At 34.0% G+C, this 23,679-nt stretch overlaps 1 protein-coding gene and 1 pseudogene across 6 annotated transcripts in view; one reads left to right on the top strand and one right to left on the bottom strand.

The window, feature by feature from the left end:
* The window catches only part of NUBPL (nucleotide binding protein like), a 180,050-nt gene that overhangs the window by 54,215 nt on the left and 102,156 nt on the right, over nucleotides 1-23,679 (bottom strand). For all 6 annotated transcript variants that reach the window (XM_025043382.1, XM_025043383.1, XM_025043385.1 and 3 more), the window contains 2 exons: nucleotides 15,334-15,427; nucleotides 1,211-1,296 (listed from right to left, as the gene is read on the bottom strand). In XM_025043382.1, the coding sequence (XP_024899150.1) occupies nucleotides 1,211-1,296; nucleotides 15,334-15,427 (180 nt within the window). The remainder of the gene's footprint in view (nucleotides 1-1,210; nucleotides 1,297-15,333; nucleotides 15,428-23,679) is intronic.
* On the top strand, nucleotides 74-192 carry LOC112475602 (annotated as a pseudogene).

Raw genomic sequence — 23,679 nt, 5'->3', positions numbered from 1 at the left:
GTCCCCAAAGAACAAAAAGGAAAAATTAAAACCCAACATTAAAGTAAACTACAACTGAAAAGGCTGGAAATATGTCTATAGCCATGCTACGCTGAACAAGCCCGATCCCATCTGATCTCAGAAGCTAAGCAGGATCGGGCCTGGTTAGTACTTGGATGGGAGACCACCCGGGAAGACCAGGTGCTGTAGGCATAAAAAATAAAAAAATAAGGAATTGTAAGCTGACAAGGTCCTTGCAATCTGTGAGGTCAACCCCCCAATAAACTTAATTAAAAAATAAAATAAATAAATAAAAATTAAAAATTAAAAGTTCTGCTCTATAAGCTCTAAAATCTATCCCTGAATTTAGTAAGGCCACTAGAGAGCCAGATGGATGGAAACATCACATTGGCTTTGTACTGAAATGTTTGTTCCCAGTTGTCCACTTGCACAAGTCCACTTGCTTTTGCTGAGGCATACTAGGAGGAAGAATCTCTATTTATGGCAAAGAAAGTGACAAGAGTATGTTTATATATACAGGGTTTTCTTTTTTTGAGAATCTAAGGGATTCTCAAAATCTAATGGCTTTGTAATAGGACTATGTTTCTTTCCCCATGGCAGCTAGAAAATTAATGGCATACTTCAAGCATGTATTTAAGTCCCTTAATGACATGCAATTTGTTTACAGATTTCACTTCTGACTCCATTTGATTTTAATTGTCCTTTGTGTTATTTTTATTATATTTTTAATTTGTTCTATTTTGCTATATTGTACAAAAAATCCATAGATACTTTCTAGAAGATGGTGAGCTACAAATGAGTTAAATTGTGGGAGATAGAAGTTAAATTGTAGTGGAAAAGTCATATTTTCCACCTATTCTTCCCCTTTGGCGACCTATTCAAGTCTATCTACCTAAATAATTTCCTAAAATACTCATTGTTTTTTTTTCTTTTGGAGGAGGGAGAGGTCAGTAAGAGCTGCAAATATTTGAGAGAGGTACTACTTGTTCAGAAAACTCATACCCGAAGAATATTTTGGAATTCTTCTTGTTTAATATAACATGTATACATGTTTGCATTCATATGTGTTGTAAAGCATAAAGATGAAACAGGGCTTTCGTACAGATTTCTGCACAGAACCAAATCAAAACTTGGATTGTATTTCTCAATGACTTGCTTTTTCAGTTAAAAGTGTCTCATATTTTTGCAACAGTGAAGCATAAATGCTTACAGGCACATGGACTTTTCGAAACATCTCAGCACCCTTGTGTGCATCCATCAATGCAATGTCCTGGGGCGTGGAGACGATCACAGCACCTACTCAAGAGAAAACAAAAGGACAGAAAAATGATGCTACCATTTAATTCTTTATGGAAAGATTATTTCCAAAATTATGTTACTTACATACTAAAAAAGTCTACTACATTAACTACTTAGGCAATTTGTATAAATTTTACATACATGAATGTCTACTTTGCTTTCTTTCCTGTTTCTGAATCCTCACTTCTAAAATTACAACTGACTGACCAATGATTCAATATCACAATTATATCATCAGAATCTCCTTCCCATTCAGATAACATACCAGTTGCAAGATGCACAAGCAGGCCTTACTTTCAAGAAGCTGAGAGACTACTTGGGAAGACAAAAAAATTTAGGATTACAACACAATGAGCTAAGCACTATAACAGAAGTACTCCTAAAGTGTTATGGAGCTACAGGGAGGAATAAAGAAAAAGATAAGTAGTTCAGTCTGGGGGTGAGAATAGGGAAGGTGAGGAAGCAGGAGATAAGGAGAAGCAATAGGGGAAAGTTTCCAGAAAGAAGTGATTCCTAAACTCGGTCCTCAAGGTTTGTATTATAGAAAACTCATTAGTATGGGACACACTGTGAAGAATAGTTTGGTAGGGGCAAAACTAGGCACCGTGGCAGAACTTCAGATGCAAAATGAACTAAGGCAGCACTGAAAATAGGTGAAGAAGGAGGCTTTCCTGAGTCTGCACTAGCGCAGAAATCAGATGGTTCTATGAAATAGTGTTTTGAGAGAAAGTGCAGTGCAATTTTTTCATTAAGGGGAAACCCTGGAAGCCTGGTTATGATTTGCAGAGCCTGTGAATTTCTTAAATTTTGTGGTTTCTTCTAGATGACAACCTGAAAAATAATTAACATAAACATATTCTAAATCACCTGGATAGCTATCATCTTATAACTAAATACATACTGCCAATGATATTTGAGAGACCCAAACCATCAAATTGGTACCAAGTGGCAGTACTCTGTCATAGCTAATGAAAACAGAGGTAGGACTAACCCTAAATAACTGAATATACTGAATGAAGATCAAATGATACTACACTGTCTGAAGGGATATTTTGAAAAAGTCAAAATAGAGAAAAGCAGCAGCAGAACCAAGTCAGCACAAAGCATGTGGCAATACAGCCATGCCAAACTCAAAACAAGTGTGCAATAGCTACAAATTCATCTTGCAACTGGTATTTTCATTTCAGCAAAAACTTCATCTTCCATATTAATATCATTAATTTGCATTTTATTGATTTTATTTTATTTGTATTTAATTTGTAATTTTTTAAGTTTTTAAAAATTATATGAAAGTTATTAAAGAAAGTATGTTTATACCTAGTTAAGTAGTCTTATAACAAAAATAAGTCAATATGGAGTACAGGGCAGATTATTTTTCCTTTAGAAGGAGGGTCTATTCATTATTCAAGTTAGGGAAACACTAGCTTTGGAATTCAAACAGAATCAGAATTCAAATTTTTATTCCATAGCCAACTACCTGTGTGACTAGGTTAATAACTTAATCTAAGATTCAGTTTCTTTAACTACAAAATGGCATAATAACACTTAGGTCGCAGGGTGAAATAATTAAATGAACTAATGTATATGATGCTTAGACACATGGCAAACATTCAATAAATGGTAGTTGTTGTTGTTAATAATAGTATCATTGTTATCTTTATTAGTTTTATTAACAAAGTGTCTTACAAGTTGCTGGGAAGATCATTTTCATATTGCCATCAGGAGCTCATCCTACTTTTCGAACTGTTCCATGGATCACTATATCTTCTATTTTTATTTATTCCGCCCAAGAAATCAAAAACTAGTCCAACTTCTCTTTCCCGTCTTTTAAAGATTGATGGAAATCACATCTCTGCAAAAATTATAATCAAATCTACTATAATTCCATAATTCTCTACCTTCTGGATTCTATTACCAATCAATTTCACTGTTTTTGTCATATCCAGGCATTTGGAAGGAATCTAATTCCAGTTCTGTCCCTATCTAGCTGTGTGACTATCCTTGGGCAAATAACTCAGAAGCATTCTAGGTCTGTTTCCTTAGCTGTAAAATTAATGCAAAGACTAGAGAGTCTCTGAGGTCTCAACTAGCTCTCTGATTATATGATTTAGCATTACCTCTTAATGACAGTTTCCCAAACCACCCCTGTTCAACCTGAGTGCCTCAGTAAACCTGTTTAAGGGAATGTGAAATGCTACCTCCTCCAATACTTATGGCCCCTCAATCTCAGAGCCATTCTCTTCACATGTAAAGGAAACCCTCTTAGCTATTTCCTCCAAATTCTCTTCTTAACTATATACTAGTACATACAGGGTTTTCTATTGCATTAGTCCTAAAAAGTACCTTTAGCTTTCATATCATATAAGCACTGTATTGTTTTAAATACCATTTCTCTGCTATTCGAATCATCACTACAAAATGTAGTTTCATGGGCAGTTAGAATTTTTCTCATTTTTTTTTAATCAAACAAAAGTAATTGCACAATGTATTGCACAAAATAGGCACTTAATAAAGGATTGGTGATTTAAACAATTTTCTTGTATTTTCAGATTGCTGTATGAATTCTTGGTTGGTAACTCCTTCAACTAGGAGTTAAGAGCTCTGGGTTCCGGTTTTGTTGACTATACTAATGTACGATGTAACCATGAATAGCTCACTAAATCTCAATATATCTCAATTAATTCCTCCAAATAATGAACCTATTTTCATTGGTCTTATTTAAAGAGCTGTTTCATTATTTAAAAAAATGTAGAAGTGTTATAAAAATGTTCAGTGACATTATTTTGATATCTATAAGATCCTAGAGAGAGGAATTAAAGTGACTTGGTTTTCTCTGCAGTACTTAATTCTAACAGAGTAGCACAAATAAGCACCCATGCCATCTGAGTTTCTTTAGAGTAATCTATATAGCACCATTCACACATCAATTAATAATAACTTTCTGACAAAGATAACAGTCATCTTCTACATCCCATCAAATGCTTACAGAACATGTAAACTACTCCACTGTAACTACCAGCCACATTTATAAAAGATCTTTATTTTTTAGTTTTTTGCTGAAATATATGTTTTTAACTAAGCCTAAGTCCTTAATCACAACACAATCAGTCTTTAGGACACTGTTCTGAGAAAAAAATATTTCTAGCTTTTCTTAAAGAATACAAAAACACACATAAATCATTACAACCTCTTTTGTTGTACCAAATTTCAGAACATCATATAAGTAACCGTTCCAGACAGCCCTTCAATAACTTTTAGAATTTATGATAAGGAAAAAAGTCAAACAAAACCTTCAGTGAAATTAAGTTTAGTGATTAATCAGTCTGTGAATTACAACCCAGATTTTTTAATTTTAAAGGAATTATATCCATTTTTTTTCTTATCGATATATCTCAACTTAAAATATGGTCTCCAAATATATTTTATCTTTATGGTGCTTGGCTTCCTATTAATTTTAATTTTTCCTCGAGGCTTATGGAACATGAACCAATATGAATCAGCCTAGATTTTTCCCCTTCTTGTCATCACTGATGATATCACTTCAGTTTTGTGATGGAGGGCTTGTTGGAAAACTTGTGCTCCCTCTACTGACCATCAGGAACGTCAGTAGCAACAAAGAGAATGTTTAGTTTGCAATAAATTGAATTATTTTCTGGGGGTAAAAACACAGTATCATAAAACGCCTATCTCAAGATAAATTTTCTCTTTTCTAGGGTAAATGTCTAAGTTTAAAAATTTTACATAATATTGCTTAAATGCTATTTTTCAAGTTGTAATCTTTTTAAAGGCTTTTTATTAGCTGAGATTTACTATAAAAGGTTAATTTTCTGGCAGATTCTGACAAATATGTAAACATCCTAAAAAATAATTATCTAGAGTATTGTCTTAATTGCTAATTCTCTTGACTATTAAGAGGAAAATCTATTTATAACTGCATATCTGGATTTGGGTCAGAGTTCAGAGTAGTTAAACATGTAAAACTGATTATTCCAGATGTTAGGCTGAGCATAATTACACCAGTGTGGAACTATTCGACTATGCTACTTTAAGTCTCCAGGGCATAAATTGTATCTAATTCCCATGCCTGACTGAGAACTTCAACGTTGGAACCTAATAAACATGTCCAACAAAAACCGCTTGTAATTACACCTGGACAAGCAATTCTATGCCTTACAGTTCGAGCACATCACTGTAAAGTCGACTAAGACTTAAAAGAACAAATTAACTGCTAGTCTTAATGTTCACAGTACTCTAATATTTAGTGCTGTTGATTCTCCTTTTTTTAATTTAAAGATACTTGCAGCAAAAGAAAATCATTCACCTTCCATTAGCTTAACATAAATAATACCAAATATACAATTATTAACTATAAAAAAGATTGGCTTTGGTATTTTTAGCTCTTCCCTGTCTTTCTCCTCTATAACCCCAAACTTCCTGAATTATAAACATTATTTGCTGTATAAGGAATGCCCATTGATATTAGTATCAGATTAAGTAAAGCATTATTAAAATGATAAATTCACCTCAAATGTACCCACAGACAATGTTTCAACAGGAACTATAAATAATTCTCTCCTGAGTCCATGCTCCATTCCAAAAGAGAACTGACCTAGTCACAAAGGGTATATGTTTTATTAAAGATCATTATTTTACTTTCTTCGGAAATGAATTTTGTTATAGAAAATTATGTCAATTACTACCGAAAAGAATGTAAAACACAATAATTAGTGGAAACCACAGTATTTCAAAGTCACTGGTAAGACAGAGTGTGTGCAATTTAGAAATATAAGAATTTAAGTTTGTCAAAGGAATCTAGATGCATACCCACTGTTTAGGGACAAAGATTGGCTCTTCAATAATGGAGTCAACAGGTAATATGCTTCCAATCACCTTGCCTTACTGATGTTAACAATGAATTAATGGGGGCTATCCAGACTGCCTTTCACTAAGGAACCACTGGGAACAAGCAAGGATTTCAGAGAGTTTAAAGAGCTTGAGCTAGAACCAATATTCGCTTCTTTCCAGTCTTAAATCCATCTTTATGCTGATTGGTAAACACCTTGGGGAGCCTACTCGTTATACATGTATGTCTCTATAACTCAGAAAGCTTTTTCGTTCTTCCGTCTGTTCATGTTGAACTCTCAGATTTAATATTTTGCATTTCAAAATCTATCAGATGCACATATAACTCAGCCTGCCTATGCTCACAGTGAGCCACCACCAAAAGCTATTTGCTTAATAATGTAGCACATTCCTTTTTATACACATTCTTTCTCTAATATAAACTCCAGAGAAGAGAACTGCTACTCCCTGGTTACCCTAACTTTATTTAACCAGGTATATTTCAGGAAATAACAGCTGAGACTTTTTATGAAAAAACTCTGCTCCATTTCCAAATATTGTCTTACTTAAGATGCGAAGACATTATTCAGAGCTATACTTCAGGTTCTGATAAAATTTCTAACATCTATGACCAAGTGCAAACATTTTTAAATGATAGATTGTGGAACTTGTACTTTTTCTACATATAAATGTTTAATGGGTTTAAAAGTAGTTTTTAATATGAATCTGACTCTCATTGGCCATTAAAACCATTCATTGAACTTTAAGATATTAAGGAATTTTAGCTGTCAGGCATATCATGAAAGAAGTGCCCAGAAATTCTTAAGACAAAACTGAATGAACTATCTCAGAAGCTTCCCATCTAAATACAGGCTAGATAATCAAGGAATTCAAATATCAGATAAGTTAGTCTAGACATAGTGATTCTGAAAACTGAATATATGAGAATCATTTGGAAAAGCTTTAAAATCTTGGGTCTTTCCATGTCATAGTTCAGAATTGTTAATTCTAAGACCATTTGTTTGAACTGTTAACTGATACACTGTAAGTTCTCCCTATAACATATGTTGACCCAAATACAAAGGCTCTAAAAAGCTTATTTCTTCTTAAATTTAGATTGAGAACATTGTCATTCATTAACCAATGGTATCATTTTTAATTTTATAATTCGATTCCCAATTTAACAAGGAATGACATTTCAGACTGAGTACCAGGAGTGCCCTAAAAGGTAAAACCTTAGAATACAGTCTCTAGTCTTTAAAACCTGGCTACAATTTGTATGACAACAAAACAAACTTATTTTGTTAAAAAAAAGGTTTTATAATTTGGTAAATAAAGTGATAATTCTGTCCTATATCATGCAATTGTTGCCAGATATTCATTAATTATAATTCTATCCAACATTTGCATGGAAAGATGGTGCACCTGGAAGAAGTCCAAAATTAACTGTCTCCTTTAAATTTCAATTCTGCAAATTGAAAATGTAAATGAAATTTAGTATCTTTGACTACTAGGAAAAGCTATAACTTAAGTCTTCTACCTTTAAGGTACAAGCATGTTTCTAGTTTCATAGTTTGAGGTTGTTATAAACTGCAAAATGTAGGGGAAACACAGCACCAAAATCCAAAGGTAGCTAAGTATTTTTCTTTGAGTTTTCAATGGTTTTCCAGAAGATTAGTAATTGATGCCTTTCAAGAATTACTCTTTTAAATTTGAAAACAATTAAGAAGGGGAAAAAATAGTTGTGTGAAAAAAAAATAAAATGTTTTATTTAGTTTACCTAAGTGAAACTACTATATTTCTTTTACTTTGAAAGAATAAATACCACACAATCAAGGAAACTATATCAAGTGATGGCCTGTGGTCATTCACTCATCTAACAATAGCAGCAATAAGTTTTTGATCTTCCAAATCTCACTGTTTTCATATTATAAAACATTACCATAAAAGAGAGAATGGATTAGGCCAAGCAAACTACTGGTGGAGGAGAAAATACTAGTATGAACTTGTACAGCTTTTTCTCAAGAATCTCTGATGAGTGAATAGGAGTTCAGTCAGTAACTGTAGCAACAGGTCCAATGTCTTTCACAGCAATAAATGCCCTTCCCTTTAAATAATGACTGAAATATTAAGGTAGCTTAATTAAAAATTCTTACTCCATCTCATTTAAGTAAATGAGAGGCAAAAAAGCCTCTGGTCCAACAGGAGTGTCCAACAGGAGAGGTCCTAGACAGGAAGAAGGACATTGCCTCATTCTCATAACGTAATACCAGTATGCCAGTGCACCAGAGCAGCTTCTCTTGAGACCATGGATATTTAACACAGTATCTAGCTGACTACTCTGCTATATTCAGTAGCTTCTCCCTTTCTAGGAGAAAGAAATCAAAACAGGATCCATACTAAGGCTCTTGGCTGTTTTCTGTGCTACTTCTGCCCTTCCTTGGAAGAAAAAGAGCGAGAACAAAGAAGGGACCACAATGGCTCCCCTCTCAACTGCTCAGTTCTTTGTCCCCTCCGTTATATGAGTAATTTCCAAAAGTTTCATTCCTGCACCAATCTCTACCTAATAAAATGAAGGGGAACTTTCTTTCATAAGTCTGTCCCTTTTATGTATTAATCCCCACTACACAAAATATACTATTTCACTACTTATTTACAATATAAATATTCTGTTCATGAATTTGATGACAGTACAATTTTGCTTTATGATAGTATGAATTTTCACTTATTTGACTATACTATCTCTATTAGCTCGCAAACTTAGAGGACAGACATCCTTGCTTTGTATTTCATCTACTGCAAGCCACTAATTCACAATTATAATGACCGCGAAAAAGAGAAGCTGTTCTGGGTATTTTCCAGATCATAACTGCGCTCCACTTCATTTCCTTCCCAAGCTCTGCTTCATTCTCCACCCCTCTCTGACCTGATCAGTGCCTGGGTAGCTGACCTCTGTGGACAGTATCACCTGAGTTTCCTTACCCTCGGTGTACCAAGAGGCATCTGCCGCTAGAAGGTATCAGCAGGATATGAGACTGTGGGAGGGGAAAAAAGGTTGGAGTATTATTATCTACCTCACACACTGCTCCTCCCTGCCTCTCAGGAGTTCTGGCCTTAGCTATATTCCTCTGAGGCCACAGAAAAGGCCCTCTTCCATGGCCCAGCAGTCGTTGAAATGCACTGCCTTGCCCCATCATTAGTCTCTGGGTACTTCACCATCTCTTTTTGGTTTCCCTAATGCTGCCCACACCTCTGTAACTAGTCTCTTCATTAAACTTTGTTCTGTTAATTCTTTTTAAAGTATGTCATTTGTTTCCTGCCAGTAACCTAATACAGCACCTTAATATAACTTCCTAAAATCCTCTCGTCTCCCCCAAAAGAAATAAACTCTTTACTTAATTAGTTCCAAGAGTTAAAATCAAATTAAGTTACTCTTCAGATAGTCATATAGAGGACCTCAGATGAAGCAAAGGAAGAAAAAAATATTTTAGGTAACATCTATTAGAATTCAAATACTAGCATAGTGCATACATTTTCAAAAATTTTAAGGGACTTATAATGTTCCTCAGAAATATTAATCCTCTTCTATTACAGGAGAACACTTAAATGTTCAATAATATCTAAGAGTTCATCACTGCAATCATTAAAAAAAAAAACAAAACTCAGAAGTCAACTCTGGAATCTACCCAATTCAGTACCTGGCAGCATCTAATTTACAAGCTAAACAAACAACAAGCAAAACACCAGCACACTGTATCAAAAAAAAAAAAAAGTAGTTAAGAAAAACAATAAAACAAAACCAGCATTAACAACGCTGCCTTTTCCCCTTGGCAAGTTCAACAAGACAAGAGCAAATCCAAAGACTATAATTGGTTATTTCCTATTCTTTATCCTGTCTCCTTCTCTCTAGCAATTACTACAACTATTAGGTATTTGTAGTACGCAATGATTCAGTAGGCCATGTAAGCTCAAATTTAAATCATTAGCCAATAATATTGCTGTCAACACATTTTATCACTATTGTTGCTACCCAACACTTTTAACACAAATAAGAGGATAAATTTTTTTCTTTGAAGTTTTTTCTTATAATGAACCTGTCATCTATCCCTTGGAACAAAATGGAACACATATAAAGAGTCGTTAATTAGCATTCAAAAAGAGGATCTTGTTGTGGGTACAGATCTGCCTCCATGAATTTTCCAAAAGAATGTCTCTTTCTAAGCATAAAACATTTAGTATCATTCTCAACATGGCTTGGAGAAATGCTACGTTGATATAAAAGTTCTTTCTAATTCACAACATTTCACCACAGCGCCCCATCCTCCCCAAAAAACTATTTTAAAATGTTCAAGTAGTTTCTAAAAAATATCATACATTTAGATGGAGCTTTTAAATTCATTATTTCATTTGATCCGTTTAAGTCTGTGGGATAGGCAGGTGTTCCGCAGGAAAGGATAAAGAGTCAGAGAGGTAATTAGTAGCGGACTAAACACTCCTGCAAGTAAATAAGAGAATTTCTTATTATTATCTTACAATGGAGTAATGTTAGTAGTGATTCTCACTAATAATTTAATACGGAGCCTGCATGAAACCAAATAGCAGTGCCCACATGCATATCTCAGACACCAAAACAAAGTTAATACTAAAAGGTATCAAATGACCACAAAGATATTACATATGGTACAGGCAAAAGAATAGTATAAATAAATCTAAAATGAAATATATTATTCTTTCAAAGGGAGAGTGAAATAAAATGTATGTTTTTAATAAATGTTTTCTTTAACTTATACATAGAAAAAACACCTAGTAAAAGCAGTCAGGGTCAAAGAGATCACAGGAATGAGTTAGCAGGATGATAAGAAAGATAAGGGGGCACAAATCTGTTCACATAAACAGTGATAACCAGTCAACTAGCTTTGTCATTTATTCAATCAATATTAACTGCATAAACCATGGCCCAAGTTACTCTAAGAAATATTATCATAAGTAGGAGAAAATTCTTGCATTCAAGCAGCTTACAGCCTAGTTAGGAAAATCATACAGACACACAGATAAAACACCCATTCACTGATTCAACATTTCCTGAGTAGTTATGGGAAGTCACTGAGTATGGCACTGTGAGAAATACAAAAATGAATAAAACAGAGACTTAGCCTCCCAGGGAGTAACAGTCTGGTACCAAATGATAACACAGTTATACAGGTTTTGAATTGAGAACATGAGAAGGTCCAAATAAAATGCTATGTGAATTTCAAGGAAGGAGAAATGATTTCTCACTGGGAGTCTAGGGAAGATGACAAAGAATAAACATTTGAAATAAAGGGAATGCAGGATTTAGGCACCCGCTGATTGCAGAGGAAAGACATTCTAGGCAAGGGCCAGCTATATGTAAAGACACAATTCATTTACATACATTATATGTATGTAAAGGGAAGAGAGAGGGGGCAGTAAGTACATAAGGTTTTTGGGAAGGGATCCCAGATTATGTAAAAGAGTTTAGTGGGAAGGATAGGTAAGTCAAATCAGGGGGACTCAAATGGGAGTCTAAATATTTTACATGGTTTATGGTACACGGGATATAAGAAAAGGTACAACACAGAATATCAAGAAGAGTTCTAAAGTCCATGATAAGAAGAAAAGGAAATTAGGTTCATAATTAGAGAGCAGATAATTCAGTTAAGCCTAGAAAGGCAGATATAATTCTGACAGGCTGTTCCAGATTATTTAATTAATGAAAGCCATGATTCAGACCAGTCAGTCCAGCAACTCTGATGTCCTTCCCTCTAAGTCCTGGAAGCTGGCTCAATTTTGGTATTTCCATATATATTAGCTCTGAAATGACATTGACCTAAGTAAAACCAAACCTTGGGAACTAAACCTTTCACACACACACACACACACACACACACACACACACACACACAAAATCACAGGCACTCCCCTTCACCACATTCTCACATCATTTTAGATAGGATACTTTCATTTTTCACGATAAATTAATATATGTTCACTGTAGAAAATCTAGTCTTTCTATTGCCATTAATTTTAATATTGACCTAATAACCCACAGTATGAGTACTAACACCAATAGCTGCAATTCTATCCTGAGAGCCAGTGTGCCTGGAAACTAGCCAATTGTCTAAGACCAGGATGATCAGCCCAAAGATAATATTGGTCTTTCCAAGAATCACTTGAGGCTCTCTCTCCTCCTAAAAGCCAAAGGAGGCCACTTCTAGACTGCCTCCAGACCATCCCTGGAATGTAAGAGTTAAAGAAGCCCAAAGCAATTTCTCAAGAGTCAGAAACAAAACAAAACAAAACAAAACAAAAAACCAGTACCATAAATACCAATAGAGACCACTGGTTGGATGCCCATCATGTAGGGGTACACAGGTTTAGCCATATTCATAAACAAATTTGTTTTTATCTGAGATTACCTAGATTAGAAAAATTTCAACTTAAATGGGTTTGAAGGGACTAAAACTGAACTCAGAAAATCACTGAGTCAAACATTGTTGGGTTTTATATGAGAGTAGTTTGATATAGAGGTTAAGAGCATGAGCTTTAAATTTAATTTGAATGGATATGAACCTCAGCTATAACCCACTGTATCTGTGTGACCTTGGGAAAGTTATTTAAGCCTTCAAAAATTTAAGAAAATAGGAATAATATAACACCTGTGATAAATATATGGAAGACTATCATTAAATGGCATTTTATTAATAACAGGCGAACATCGAATGTCCTTAAAGAATTCATTTGTTTTAATTATAAAAATATACACGTTCATTATAGAAAATTTAGACAATATCTGATAAACAATTTCATTTCTATAGCCCGGAAATAACTAAACCGTCTTTAGTACTTGGCCCTCTTTTTTTTAATGGATTAGACATGGGAAGTGAAATATAAACCATCTTTAGTACTTGGCCCTATTTTTTTTTAATGGATCAGACATGGGAAGTGAAATATAAGTTAATATAAATAGAATTATAGAACACTAGAAGTTTCATTTTCAGGTTTCTTCCCCTTAGGCCGAGATAAAGCAAAGCAAACCAGGTATGGTACTATTTTGAATGTTTCATATTTATTCTTTAAGGCTCCTCTCCGTGACATGTTTTACAATTCCCCTCCAACCCATGATCTCTTCTTCCCTGATCCCCCATCTCATGGGGATTATTATCTCTCATATAGCACTTCTCATACTCTGCATTATAGCTATCCATATTCTTTTCTTACCAGCCACTCTCTCCCCCTGCCCTTCTCTCTAATTTATCTTCAAGAGCTGAGCTTTTAACCTGAAGAGTGAGCCCCCTAAAATTATCCATAAAAATCGTGTTTCTGTAGGTACAAATACATTTTCCTAGAGAGAATCTACATATTCGTCCAATTCTCAAAAAAGGTCTGAGACTCAAAGAGTCCCTGGAACTTGTGATTTAATGACCTTGGACCCTCTACAGTGCTTAGCGCCTACCTTTATATGAATATTTGTTGATTTTATTAATATATCATAAAATCAATGTTAGGTTTTTGTTTAATACAATCTCTTAAATAATGTGTTCCTCATTTCTCATTCCTCCATCTTTATACTGTTTCTGAAAGGAGAATGGTGGTTACCAGGGACTAGAAAGAGGAGGGAATTGAGAATTACTGTTTAATATGTACAGAGTTTCAGTTTGAGAAGATGAGAAAGCTCAGGAGATGGATGGTGGTGATGGCCACAAAACAATGTGAATGTACTTAATGCTATTGAACTGTTAATGTATATTTTACTGCAATAAAAAAATACTGCTTTCTATTCTCATATAATATTAATCACCTATTACACGGCAGACTTTCCATCAAAGAAAAGGAATAAGAAATACACTGGTTAAACTTTAGGATATAAGAAAGAAATTCTCCAAGGAGAAGCATATCGTAACCCCAGTGTACACACTGTTGGTTTTAGAGTATAAGCACAAATTAAAACAGGGTGATACAATCATAAATCCTGTCCAAACAGAAGAGCTGTTAACTGAGTAAACAAAGGTAAATTGCTTAGGACCATCAGTTTACCTGTGTGAAGCAAATTAAACTTTTTCAAGGTAACAAGTCAAACTCAAGGAATAAATTATAATTTACCCCAAGTCTATCAATGTATTATCCACATGAATAATGTATGCTTTTCAGTTATCAGCAATAGGCATTTCAAGGTAGCTGGAACACATTTTATTCAATAAATATTCAGTGAGTAGTCCTAAGATTGAGAAATATAAAAGTCCCAAAACTACTTAAAAAAAGAAAAAGCAGGCTATGTAGTATGCTGATTACAAAAAGGAGGAATTGTTTTCCTATGTGACTTCACTATACTCCCATCTCATTATTATAGCTTGCCTCACTAAAAAAAAAAGTCTCATATTAATGATGCTATATTAATACTTCCAAACGATGTATATATCTTATCAAAAACCTAGATACTAAACCTTCTGATGATAAAATGTCAGTGATATCTCTTGGTTATTTATTACCAACAAATATTGATTTGCAAAGACATTTAAAATTCCATTATTTTTCCAAAAAGTCCTTATATATAAGAAAGAGTTATCTCTACTTCAGTAGAATCTAGGAAAATATTTAGAAACAGATTCAACATAAAAGCTAACTACTATTCAAACTGCATATCATAGAAAAATATATCCATTACCATATTGTAGTACCATGTATTCAAAGTAAGCTAAAATGTTTATTGCTCTCTTAGCTTTAAGATTAAATAATCAGCAGAATATAAAATTTTCCCACAGTTGTGTTTACCAAAAAAAACAAAATTTTCTAATATTTACTCTTATTCTGTGGCATTTACTCAATAAATATTTTCTGAGTGACTACCATGTAGCAAGCACTATGCTATAAATGCTGGACAGCTGTGAAACAGATAGCCACATTCTACCTAAATAATACTTAAGCACTATTGCTTTTCTAGAACACAGATTTATATCACCATCTTTGAAAATGTCTTTAGGGTTTTTGTAAACATATTCACTCTGTAAACATATTTTTAAAATTTCAATTTATGAATCTGATCTCTAAGAAAAATTTAGAAATGATTATGCTTGTTAAAACATAAAAATGTTTGCCTGTCATAAGTTTGGTTTTCTGTATGGCAACAGCAAAACATCAAAGACAGCACAAATTACATTAAACTTCGAGATTTACCTGAAATGGGAATATTCTGTGAGACTGATAATTGTACATCTCCAGTTCCTGGTGGCATGTCAACAACTAAATAATCCAGTTGACCCCAATCTACCTAAAAACCAAGATGACACAAATAAATCACTGTATAACAACTGCAGTGAATAGTGATGTAAACAAAAATATATTAATGACATCTAAAATAATAGCTTCCATCTGAGAAATTACTAAATGTCAAGGACTGTGCTGAGGATAGATATAGGAATGATACAGGAATAAATGAATGAATAAGAGAGTCCCTGACTAGCAGACCGTCTCTGAATAAGGTTAAATTTCTAAATGATAGCCCTTTGTCCTTTGGGTTTTTGGGGGTTTTGTTTGTTTGTTTGTTTGTTTTGGTACAGCATTTCTTATGGAAGATCCTAATAGAAAATGTTTATTATTTTTCCTTTATAAAACACACTAACAAACCAAAAATTAATAAGAAGAAAAATTTAGAGATGTAACTAGAGTTCCAAAACTATAATACTTAGATTCTTTCCAGGTATTATTCTTAGCATCTATATCTAAAAATTCAGCTATATAACCAAGTCCTCAATGTTCAGCCTCAATTTAGACAGGTCCCAAGGGTACCGCCGGCTCTTTTCTCCTCAGATGGTTTTCCCGCTGAGTCCTCAGTCTCAGTGAAGGGCCTTAGGTTCCTCTCAGTTTCCAAAGGGGGAAGCCTGGAATCATACTTAACTCTTCCCTTTCCCACACTATGCAAGTCACTTATTCTACCTTCTAAAGATCTTTCAAATATATCTACTTTTCTCTTCACCCCTGCCAAGAACTCAGAGGAGGCCACAACCATCTGTCACTAAAGCCTCTGAACCAGTCTCTCTTCCAGCATTGCCCATCCAGGCTAACACCATCTAAAATGGAGTCTGATAGTGCCATATTTTTTGTTTAACACCCTTCTATTGCTGTTAGGATATAGTCTGAGCTTAAGTTCCAGAACATTCTGCTTGGTCTTCTTCACTTGCTAATTCCTCCTCATTCTTCAGATTCCACCTTGAAATTTACCTCCCCTAACTTCCATTAGATTGGATTGAGGTGTTCCTACTACGTATGTCTTCTAATCATTCAATCACTCAACAAATATTAATTGAGTACCTACTATATATTAGGCATTGAGCTAGGTACTGCTAATTAAATAGTATCATGGCCTCAAAGAATTTATAATATAGAGGGAGACATATATTAAGCACAATATGAAATAACTTGTATAAGTGTGAGAAACTGAATGAAGATCAATATAGCCAGAGAGCAGTGAGTGAGGGGAAGGGTGGCATTCATTCACTGTTGTTTCATGATCTTCTTCTCATGAAACTGTAGCCGAGTTAGAATACCCAACACAGAATGGACAAACTGGGGATGCTTAATAACTTTTCTTTCAAGGAATGAATGAATAAATGAACACACATGCAAAGGTTTGATAATTTTTTTACATAAATAGAAATCACACTGTGTATATAATCTCATATCCTACTTCTTAAAACTTAATAATGTGAAACAAGGCTTTTCCATATAATCATATATTTTTAAAATTAAAGTTTAGAAGATATTGGGTCAAATGTATTCATTAATGTATTAACAATTTATTCAACACATATTTATTGAGAATCAACTAGGTGCCAGGCACTGTCCCAGGTGATAAGGATAGAGCAGTGAGTAAAAAAAAATTCCCAGCCACCACGAAACTAACATTTTAGTGAGGAAAACGAACAGACAGAAAGACAAACAGATCGGACAGTAAAAGTGCTATGAAGAAAATAAGAAGTATCCCTCATTATACAAATTTATTTGGTTCCTGATTCAGATAGCCAGATCATATAACAAGAAATATTTTTAAAATCTCTTCAATTCCTTAATTTCAAAAAGCAGGTAGTAAGAGTTCAGATAGCAAAGGATTTATCAAAGAATTTCTTTGAATTGCCTCAGTTCCCAAAGTTAGATGGTGAAGAACACTTAAAGTGTAGGGGGAAAAAATGGAATGGCAAAGGTGCTACTTTAGACAGGGTGATCAGAGCCCTAAGTTAAGTGATGCAGTTTGAAAGCATTCCAGGCAGGAACAATAGCACGTGCAAAGGCCTTAAGATGGGGATCTGCTTGGCACATTCAAAGTATAGCTAGGAAGTCGATACAGCCTTTCTAAAACAGTATCCCCGCCGCCCACCCACCCCCACCAAACATCAATCTTTCTCCTTCTCTTTGTTTTTCTTTACAACATCTAGTAGTGGTCCCCAATCTCTTTGGCATCAGGGACCAGTGCTCCTACGCGAATCTAATGCCTGATGATCTGAGGTGGAGCTGAGGTGGTGATGCTAGAGCTGGGGAGCAGCTTCAAATACGGATGAAGCTTTGCTCATTCACCTGCCGCTCACCTCCTGCTGTGCGTCCCAGTTCTTATAAGGCCATAGACCGGTACCAGTCCACAGCCCAGGAATTGGGTCTGCTAGCAAGACCAATCAATGTGATTGGGGTGGACCCTTGGCCCTGGGGAATCAGGGAGGAAAATCACTGCCGAGAAAGAGGCAGAGCTACATATAGCCTGCTAAAGTCAAAGTAGTAGCTAGGAAGAATAAACATCTAAAGGCAAGAAAAAGGTGCAACTAAAGAATATAGAAATCATAAAGCAGGAGAAATGGAACAAAGTGTAGAATGTATCATTTAAAAGTGGGCTGTATCCAGGTAACCCATTCATATGGTGCCAGGAATATTCCCTAAGTGATAAGGGAAATTCTTAAAAGTAGTTGGGCTGGGCCAGACATTGCCTCTTTCCTTCCTGTCTGCTCTTACTTACTGACTGAATAGTGGGTTTTGATTCTTATGCCTACTTGACTCATAAGTAGTAGTTCTCAATGTAGTGTCCTTGTGTCTGATTCTGGCCATATATTTGTTGCTACTTCTATCCTATACCTAATTTCTGCCATCTGTCCTTGACTTCTTGGTTCTCCAACTCCAGTTAGGCACAGTCCTGAACTAAGAGCAAACAGATCAGTACTTGTGCTTCGCTCAGAATCCCAGACATGAAACCATGGCACTACTGGCATAGCAGATGTAGATGAACTTGTCTCAGACCCACGGACAAATTTGTCAGTCAGATTACCAAACTTCTAATATTTTTGATTCAACTAACTTCCAGGATTTGAATGGTTTTTCAAGCTCTAAGCATCTCTGGACTCCCTCTCCACATCCAGTCCCCTCCATAATGCCTAATCAATATCCACTGAGTCAAGTTGCCCCTTACAATTTTATTATACTACTAAAATTAAAATTTTTGCCATAGGAGACACCTTTTACATAGAATATAAATCTAACATAGAACATAAAGCATTTTTCTTTAAGTCAGAATCATAGTTTTTGCTCTGCTCAGTGGATTATATAAAATCATGCAAAATTTTACTTTCATTGCAAGAAGAAAATGGCTACAAAGGTGAAATTATTTAAATATAAATACCACAGTAAAAAATCTAAATAACAAAAATATTTCTACTTGACTAATGACTTACTGACTTGTAGAAATAAATTATACAACAAAATGTATTAAACTTATCCTTGAAATTGTTTTGATAAGAGCTTGACCCAGTTATAAAATGAGAACACATCAATTAAGTTATAACAACGATGTATATGTTCTTCCCTAATATTTTCATTTTTTTTCAGATGATAAAGTTCTCTAATCCATTTTCAAATGTCTTCTTTTCTATAGGAAAAGGGATGGGGGGTGGGGCAGACCACTTGAATAAATTCCTTCAAAGTCACTACCAAACCAAGTGAAAGCAGTAATGTTTTGAGAGAGAAAACAAGAGAAACTTTATTCTTTATCTTTCTGTTTATCATCATCTCTAATTTCCTTAGTTGTTCTAGCAGAGATATAGAGCGGACTGGCCCTGACAACCTGGAAACAGCATCAATTCACAAAGAACTTTTCCAAAAGTTGATACATGGTTCAGTCCATCTTTGGTAACTCTGTACCTACTTTCTGAAATAATATTTAAAAGATTAGACAATTCCCAGGCCAGCCCACAGATGCTCATGTTAACCCACAAACAGTAAAACTTTATCATATAAAAATAATGATCCTACCACAAAGTAACAACATTTAAGGTATTATGGGATAGAATCCTGCTTTAGGCCAACTGTTTTGCTTATATGTACAGACGTTCATAACCCAGAAAGTAGATATTAATGAAGGACAGAACTGTTACCAAAAATACCTAAAATACTACAAACCTGTCTGAGAATCAAGATATTTTTATTTTTAAAAAATTACAAAAAGAAATTTAAAAATAAAAACTTCCCCTATTCACCTAAAGACTGAAACTTCAGATTTTTTTTATAGTTGTAGTAACTTTATTAATCTAATTTGAGACAGTTTATAAAATATATTAAGATGTGTAGTATTCTCTTTAATAAGAAAAACTATAAAACTATAATACTCTCTTTTAAAAACCCTTAGAAATAATATTGTATTGGGAAGGATTCAAGATCCTAAAGGGGCAGGATTAGAGCTGCCACAGAAGCTGCACGGAGCCCCATGGAGAAAATCCATAGTCATTGTCCAGTGCTTTTGATGGTTCTCGGGGACGTTATAAAACTGAGTGACACTACTGCTCTGAGAGAGACAGATCACATACATATAACTTTTATTACAGTATACTTTTATAATTATCCTATTTTATTATTATTGTTATTAATCTCTTACTGTTCCTTATTTATAAATTAAACTTTATTAAACTTTAAGTATGTATATATAGGAAAAACATGGTATACATAGGGTTCAGTACTATCTGTGGTTTCAGGCATCCATTGGGGAGTCTGGAACATATCCTCACAGATAAGGGGGGACTACTATATAAAATAGAATCTATAGACTAACAGAAAACTATTTGCTTAGAAAATATAAGTAAGAAATAGAATCATTCATTTCTTTTAATTTTTTTCTTTTCTGGTTAATTATAGTGATGTTTCTTTTATTTCTGAATTTTTTTATGTTATGATACAGTATACTTTCTATACATGATCCTTGAAGAGTCTTATATTATAAAGCAAGGGTCCTAGTAACCATGGAAATGTTGGCTGTAAATTTATTCACTTTGTGATGTTAGAGAATATTTTAACTTTCAATAATCAACCATTAAATTCTGGTTGTTTCAAATCAATAAGTATCATTCTATCAACCATCTACACAAGAAAATTATGTACAGTGATTATTTAAATCAAAGTAAATAGCCTATAAAGACTAAGCACAAAAAATACTTTAAAGATTTTTCAAAATACTTTCAGCTTTTGAACATGATATTTTTGAAACTGCCTCAGTATATTTTATCCTAAAAATTTAAAGATCTAAATCATATCGAGGAGAAAACTGAGAGAAACTGTAGCTCCATATGAAGTTATATTTTAAGTATAAGCTATTATAATGTAGCTTTTGGATTTTAAATTCTGATTCAAACATTAATTACTATGATTTAAAAAATAGCAGTGTAAAGGGGAGTTTGGCAAAAATCAAGACTATGAATCTAGCTGGGTACAGACAAGAATCCAGATAGCTATTCATTAAATAGAGAAATTTTAGTATAGGAAACTGTCATATCTAAATTACAATTGTTATATCTAAATTGTCACTAATTAGCTATATACCATGGGTCAGCCAATTAACCTCTCTAGACCTCAGTTTTCTCATCTGTAAAATAAAGCGTTTTAGATTAGATGATCACTAAAGTTCCTTGCAACTACTTGAAAAAAAGTGTGACTATGATCTGTTCGTGTAAATTGGAAAATATTTGTGAGGGATTTGCTCACAGAAAAAAGTAAATAAAAGGCATTTTTATACAAAACACCAAAATGACCAAATAGGCTTCTTTTCTTTCTTTCTTTTTTTTTTTTTAAAAAAAGAGGCAAGTGCTTAATATAAAAACAAGATAGCTAAAAGCTACTTGGTACATTTAACAATTTATTTTATAAAATGATCATATTTCCTTTGGAAATTTAGCTGAATTTTGCAAAGACCTTAGATGTAAATTTGCACTGAACTGTAATCTACTCTGACTGCCATCCTAAAATACTTCTTTCTAGCTTACCTAGGAATTAATATGTTATATCTTTATAAAATGTCATAATTTACCAAGTAGATGCATTTTGAAAGAGTTTTTGAGGCGATCGCCACTGAGGTGGGGAGCAAGGAGGAGATTCAATCACAAGCCCGTAAAGGTTGAGAGGTCTAATCCAACTTTCCAACTAATACAAAATTTCTTTCCATAAACACTCATGAGAAGGAATATACTCAGCCAACAAAAGAAAGATCAAATTATTCCAATTCTTATCACACATTCAAATACAAATTTTGGATAAATAAAAGGATGGAAGAAAACTGTCACTTAAGTTAGCTTTCCTATATTTTTCTTTTGCTACTTATGAGATGGGTCTACTTTTGACTTACCTTATTACTCAGGCTACATAACTTCAGATACGCTTTGTTTTCTGAGTTATCTTTAGTTGCTACAGGCACTGCTATTTATAAAACCTCCCCCTCCCCTTTTTTTTAGCATTTTATTTTATTTTATTATTAGTTTCAAGTATACAGTACATTGGTTAGACACCTATATAGTTTATGAAACGATGCCCCTGATTACTCTGTCTTCCCTCTGGCTCTACACCTAGCCATTACATTACTGCTGACTGCATTCCCTATGCAGCGCTCCCCATCCCCGTGACCCTCTATCAACTACTAATTTGTACTTTAATCCTTCTTTGCTTTCTCCCAGCCCCACCACCTCTTCCCCTCTGGCCATCACAAGACTGTCCTCTATATTTGAGTCTGTTTTCAATTAGTTTCTTTTCGTTCCATAGATTCCACATATAAGTAAAATCACGTATTTCTCTTTCTCTGTCTGACTTATTTCACTCAACATAATAACCTCTAGGTCCATCCGTGTTGTTGCGAATGGTAGAATTTCATTTTTTTATGGTTGAGTAATATTCTATTGTATATATGAACCATAACTTCTTTATCCAATTGTCTGTAGATGGGCATTTAGGTTGCTTCGATATCTTGGCTACTGTAAATAGTGCTAACATGAACATAAGGATGCATAGATCTTTATGAATTATTATTTTGGTTTTCTTTGGATAAATAACCAGAAGTGCAATCACTGGGTCAAAAGGTAGATCTATTTTTAACGTTTTTAGGAACCTCCAACTGTTTTCAATAGTGGCTGTACCAGTTTGCAACCCCTCCAACAGTGTATGAGGATTCCTTTTTCTCTACATTCTCACCAGCACTTCTTGTTCTTTGATTTATTGATGATAGCCCTTCTGACAGGTGTCAGGTGATATCTCATGGTGGTTTTAATTTGCATGTGTCTGATTAGTGACCTTGAGCATTTTTTCATATGTCTATTGGCCATCTGTTTTTCCTCTTTGGAGAAATATCTGTTTAGGTCTTCTGTCCATTTTTTTTAATTGGATTGTTTTGTTGTTATTGTTGTTGAGTTGTATGAGTTCTTTATATATTTTAGATATTAACACCTTATCAGATGTATCAAAAGCGAATATCTTCTCCCATTCAGTAGGTTGTCTTTTTGTTTTGTTGATGGTTTCCTTTGCTGTGAGAAAACTTTTTAGTTTGATGTAGTCACATTTATTTTTTCTTTTGTTTCCCTTGCCTGAAGAGATATATCTGAAAATAAATTACTAGTAGCAATATCAGAGAGATTACTGCCTACGTTTTCTTCTAAAAGTTTTATGGTTTCAGGTCTTGAATTTAAGTCTTTAATTCATTTTGAGTCTATTCTTGTATATGGTATAAGAAAGTGGTTCAGTTTCATTTTTTTGCATGAACATATGCAATTTTCCCAATACTATTTATTGAAGAAACTGTCTTTACCCTATTGTATATTATTGCCCCCTTTGTCAAATATTAAATGAGTGTATAGATGTGGATTTACCTCTAGGCTCTCTATTCTGTTCCATTGATCAATGTATCTGTTTTATTCCAGTACAATGCTGTTTTCATTACTGTAGCCTTGTAGTATACTTTGATATACCACCAACTTTGTTCTTCTTTCTTAAGATTGCCATAGCTATTTGGGATCTTTTATGGTTCCATATAAATTTGGGGATTTTTTGTTCTAGTTCTCTGAAAAATGCCATTGGTATTTTGACAGGAATTGCATTGAATCTATAGATTGCTTTGGGTAGTATGGCCATTTTAATGATGTTGATTCTTCCTACCCATGAGCACGGTATGTACTTCCATTTATTTCTATCTTCTTCAATTTCTTTTTTTCAATGACTTATAATTTTCTGAGAACAGGTCTT

The sequence above is a fragment of the Pteropus alecto genome, unplaced genomic scaffold, assembly GCF_000325575.1.
Source record: "Pteropus alecto unplaced genomic scaffold, ASM32557v1 scaffold171, whole genome shotgun sequence".
NCBI lineage: Eukaryota > Metazoa > Chordata > Mammalia > Chiroptera > Pteropodidae > Pteropus > Pteropus alecto.
The sequence above is the reverse complement of the archived record's forward strand: the minus strand, read 5'-3'. Positions and strand labels throughout refer to the sequence as shown.